This window comes from Galeopterus variegatus, unplaced genomic scaffold (assembly GCF_000696425.1).
Source record: "Galeopterus variegatus unplaced genomic scaffold, G_variegatus-3.0.2 Scaffold7979, whole genome shotgun sequence".
Classification (NCBI taxonomy): domain Eukaryota; kingdom Metazoa; phylum Chordata; class Mammalia; order Dermoptera; family Cynocephalidae; genus Galeopterus; species Galeopterus variegatus.
Genome location: NW_007734090.1, coordinates 93517 through 98505, shown reverse-complemented (window position 1 = coordinate 98505; position 4989 = coordinate 93517). Strand labels below are relative to the sequence as shown.

Sequence of the window (4989 nt, the reverse complement as noted above, 5' to 3'; positions counted from 1 at the left end):
CATCTCCGAGCTGCCTGTGGAGTTGCTGCCAGGCCAGCAGCGCACTGGGGAGACAGACCCCTGGAGGCTGGATCGGCCAGCACTCTGTGTAACCTACAGCGAGGGGCTCTCAGAGGACTAAAGTTCCATCCCACTCAGAACCTAGGCTGCCTTCTCTAAAAAAGAAAGCAGGATGCTGGCAGGTAAAAGATTTAGGCTCTTTGGGGACCACCTGCCTAATTCCTGTCCCTGCTGCAGATGGCAAACCGAGGCCAGAGGGGGGATGGTCTTGTCCATAGTCACAGCAGGGCAGAGCAGTGTGGCTGAGACTCTGCCCTAGACTGCATGTCCCCTCTCCCAGGAGCAATCTCTCTGCTTGTGGACCTACTATGTGCCTGTGGCTTTTCATGTGTCCCCACAAAAACCACCCCACAGAGTTGGGGTCCTGATTCCTACTTCATAGAGGAGGAAACTGAGTCTCTGGGAGATGAAACCTCTTGCCCAAGTTCTTTCAATGGTTAATGGTGGAACTGGACCTGGAACTCCGGTCATGGGACCCACATATGTGCTCTACCTCTGCCAGCCCTGCCTACCCCTGGTTCACGGCTGCTGCTTTCTCCCTCCACAGGACCAGCCCCCAGCGAAGAGGCTGGAACCAAGGCCCGCTTCCCTCTGCGTGATGCTGTGGAGGAGGGCACCTGGACGGCCACCGTGGTGGACCAACAGGACAGTGTCCTCTCGCTGCAGCTCAGCACCCCAGCCCACGCCCCCATTGGCCTGTACCGCCTCAGCCTGGAGGCCTCCACCGGCTACCAGGGCTCCAGCTTCGTGCTGGGCCACTTCACCCTACTCTTCAACAGCTGGTGCCCAGGTGGGCTGCACTCCATCCACGGGCAGAGGGGGTGGGTAGCGGTTAGGGCTGGAGCCACCCTTGGAGGCCCCCAGGGGAGGGAGAGACAGGACAGAAGAGACATCAGGGTGGACTGAGGGAGGCCCCTGCACCAGCTCTGTGCTCCCACCTCACAAAACTCTCACTACATGAGTACTCTTGTTATCCCCGTGTGTGGATGAGGAGACAAGGTCACAGAAGCAAAATGACTTGCCCAGGGCCACACAGCTACCAAGGGATCCCCCCTGTGTCTGAGGCCCATGTGTTCCCATAGCAGTGTGAACTGGGATGTGGCGGTGTCTTGGTTTCAGAGCCCCCACGTCAGGAATTGGGTGCCCAGCTGATGCCCAGGGCCGGGGCACCATGTCCTGGTTGTGTATCGTGGGGCCCTGTTTTAAATCTCACCTGGACTGGTTTGGGGAGGGGAGAGAGAGGGAGGTGGAGGGATAGGGAACCAGGAGAGGCGAGTGGGAGCGGTTTGGTTACCTGCTGCCTCCTTAGACATCATCTCACTTGTTCCTTCCAACAATCCCAAGGGGGAGATGTCAGCGTTCCCATCTCACAGACAGGAAACTGAGGCTCAGGAAAGTTAAGTGGCTTTTGAGAGCTCCTTCAATAAGTGGACAATGTTGGACAAAACTGGAAAGCCAGCAGGGAGAGGTTGGAAGAGGTGAAGGCTGACTTGAGCAGGAGGGGGGAGGCCCCTGCCCAGGCCTCGGTTTTCCCATCTGACTAATAAGGCATTTGAACCTGATGATCTGTTTCCTTCCTGCTCTGACCTAGCAAAGCACGGAGACCTGGGAACAGAAAGTCCCTCCTCAAAGCCTGGGCCCGGGGCAGAAATTCTGGCCTCCCCACCATCAGGCAACCACCTTCTGACTGGGCCACTGCTTTATTTTTCCTCCATTTTGAGGCATTTTATAACCCGCTTGAGCAGAAAGCTTTTTAATTTTCTCTTTTGCATAGGTGGGCTTTTATTTCTAATTATATAACAGTAAGACTTGAGAACACCCTCTTTAGAAAATCTTCATGTGCTACAAAGGAACAGCCTCTCCTTTGATTCCCCCTCCTTGGAGGACACCATCTTTGGGGACCTCATTTCCTTAGAATCATCTGTATGTACCTGGAGAAATGGCTGTATATTATGGATCTCTCTCAAACTTAAAAGGATCCCACAGTATAATCCACCTACAACTTCATTTTTTCCCCACAACAATACATCTCAAAGATCTGTCCACATTGGTTTGCAACATCTGCCCATTCTTTTTAAGAGCCCAGACTGTCTAGTACTTTGCCCGTGTGGACAGTTCATTCGTCCAGCCCCCTACGATGCACATGAGGTTATCCCCAGTGGCTTATCCCAGGGAGGGTATCCCAAGAGCACTCCTGCTCACGTGCCCCATGGCCACATGGAACGATTTCCCAGGACAAAAGTGGCCTTGCGGGACCATGCTGTATGCTAGTTTTGAATTTTAGTCTGGCTGCAGAGGGTTGCAACTAGTTGGCAGCTGTGCCACAGAGCAGGAGCATGCCAGTGGTCCCGCCCTCGCTGCTGCCACCACAGGCTTTTAGAGTTCAGGGAACGGGGAGTGTGGTTCTGGGGGATGTCTGCCTTCCTCCTGCTCTGCCTCACCCTGTGGGTTGGGGTGGCGGTCATCCAAGCAGCACAGTGACTACAGTGACCTACATCCCGGGGAGGAGCCTTGAGGAGGAGGCAGAGCGGGTGATGTGAAAGCAGGAAATTGGGCTCCGGTGGGGGCGGGGGCTCTGGGGGAGGAAATCGTTCTGATGGTGGGAAAGGGCTGGATCTGCCTGCGAAACAGGACCCTCCTGTCCCTAAGCTCCAAGACGGAATGATCTCGTGCCAGTTATGTGCCAGTGTGCATCCCCAGTTCCCCCATCTTTACCAGATGGAGACCTGAGTGGGGGACATCTCAGTTCTGGTTCCCTGAGCCGGGGTGGGGACAAGTTGGCAAATGCTGACACTCTCGCTGCAATGACAAAACACCGTGGGTTTTTCTTCTTCCTCTATTCTTTCTCCCACACTGCCTGGCTGGTTCACAGCCACATAGTTTATTTACTTTAAGGTTAATTTTTATTGCACAATCTCCAGAGCCTAGCAGCAAGATTTACAAGGGGCTCTGCCATTTACCCATTTGCTCTCCTTGCAGCAGTAAAAGTGGGAATTGCTGGTCACCGCGGATGGGCATGACGGGCCTGGGGTCCCAGGGTCTGGCAGCTGCACCCCAGGCCCAGATCCGACAGGAACTGGACAGGCTTTCCCAGGCCTACTTCTCCATTAGACACACTTGGCTCAATGTCTGGGTTCCATGATACTTTTAGGGGCCCACAAAAATGTTTTAACTTTTTTTGAAATCAGAAGGAAAAAAAATGAACATTTAAGTCCAACAGTATGTTTTAATGTGTAATATTAAGATAGGCATCATTATGCCGATGCAGTCTTAAAATTTATTTATCTGTTTTTTAATGGAGGAGGGAATTCATGGAAGCAGAAATGCTTAGGTCCCCCCAGAGACACAACGTGGCTCTGGATTTCCCCTTCCCAGCCTCAGTTTCTTCATCTATGAAGTGGAGACTATAAAGCCAGTCTGACCTTTGGGCTCCTGCCATCTGGCCCCAATGTCCTTAGCCCTTTTTTCCCCCTCATTAGCCACAGGCAGCTAAGTGCTCTGCATTGGCAGTAGCCAAACCTTTGATCTCTCTGGTCTTCTGCTTAGAATGCCATCAGCCAGGCTCCACCTAAATAAACTTTAATCGTTTATCAAGGCAGTATTCACATGCCACCTCCTCCAGGGAGTCCTCCCTGACTCTCCAAGCTGAACAGGATCCTGCCTTCCCTGAACCTCAGTGACCTTTCTCGGCTTTCCCCTCTGGCACTGAATTCTCCACCTTGCGTCATGCTCACTCCTCATGCTGGCACACAGCTTTAGTTTCCAAAACACCTTTCAGGTCTGCAGACACAATTTACTCTTGGGCTAACAGTGAGATGTCGAGGTGGGCAGAGAAGGCCAAGTGTCCTGCCCAGGGTTACACAGCAAGTGAGGAGCAGGGACAGGGGTCTCCCGACTTCTGGTACAGCCAGTTCTCCTCTATCTCTTGTTTTGGCATCAGTTTTCTCATCTTTAAAATGGGGCTTTCAAGTGTTCCTTCCTTGTAGGGCTCTTGTGAAGATTAAATCAATTAATACACATCATACATTTATCACAAGTCCTGGCCCATGGCACCTGTTGAATAAATGGCAGCCTTTGTCATCACTAACTGGTAACACCTTATCCCATTGACATGGGATTATTAATTAATGATTAATTTTTTAAATTAAAAGATAGAAAGACCTCTGAGATGCTGGCTTGGCCCAGAGAGTTGGCACTCTGGCTGCCAGGTTTGCAGGGACCCTGGGCCCCACCAGACCCAGAGCTGAGGCCCTTTTCTTCCTGCCCACAGCGGATGCTGTGTACTTGGATTCAGAAGAGGAGCGGGAGGAGTACGTCCTCGCCCAGCACGGCTTTATCTACCAGGGCTCAGCCAAGTTTATCAAGAGTGTACCTTGGAACTTTGGGCAGGTAGGGTCCCACCTTACCCCACAACCATCTCAGGTTCTCCTGTGTGCTGGGTCTGTGTCTGGGCAGCCAAAGCTGCAAAGATATGAGTTGGTTGTAGAGTCACCCACCCCATGTTGTCAGGATACAAGGGCCCTGAAATGGCTAAAGGCTCAGGAAGGGCTGAAGCTGGCCTGAGGTCACACAGCAAAGGGAGCAGTGCTGGATTCAAGGTGGGGAAAGAGTCAGTAGAGCCTTTAGGAGCTGTGAAATTGGTTGGTATTCTGGGAGGAGAAAGAGTGAACAATTAAGGCCGTATATCAAAATCATAGGCAGCACTTGGAGGGTGCCTACTACATGCTAGGCATGTATTGAGAAGGGGTTTTAAGCTATTATCCAGATCAGTGGTTCCCAAACTTGAATGTACATCAGAATCACTGGGAGAGAGAGTTAAAACACAGATGGCTGGGCCCCAGCCCTATTTTTGGATTCAGTACGTCTGGGTGAGAATTTGCATTTCTTTTTTATTTTTTTTCCTTTTTGTCTTTTTTTGTGTCCGGCAAC

General features: G+C 51.9%; 1 protein-coding gene across 1 annotated transcript in view; it reads left to right on the top strand.

Moving 5' to 3' along the window:
- Positions 1–607: 607 nt before the first annotated feature.
- Positions 608–4989, top strand: part of TGM2 (transglutaminase 2) — a gene marked incomplete at its 5' end in the record, with an annotated part of 26236 nt that continues 21854 nt past the window's right edge. The window contains 2 exons of the mRNA XM_008592507.1: positions 608–850; positions 4331–4449. Of these exons, the coding sequence (XP_008590729.1) occupies positions 608–850; positions 4331–4449 (362 nt within the window). The remainder of the gene's footprint in view (positions 851–4330; positions 4450–4989) is intronic.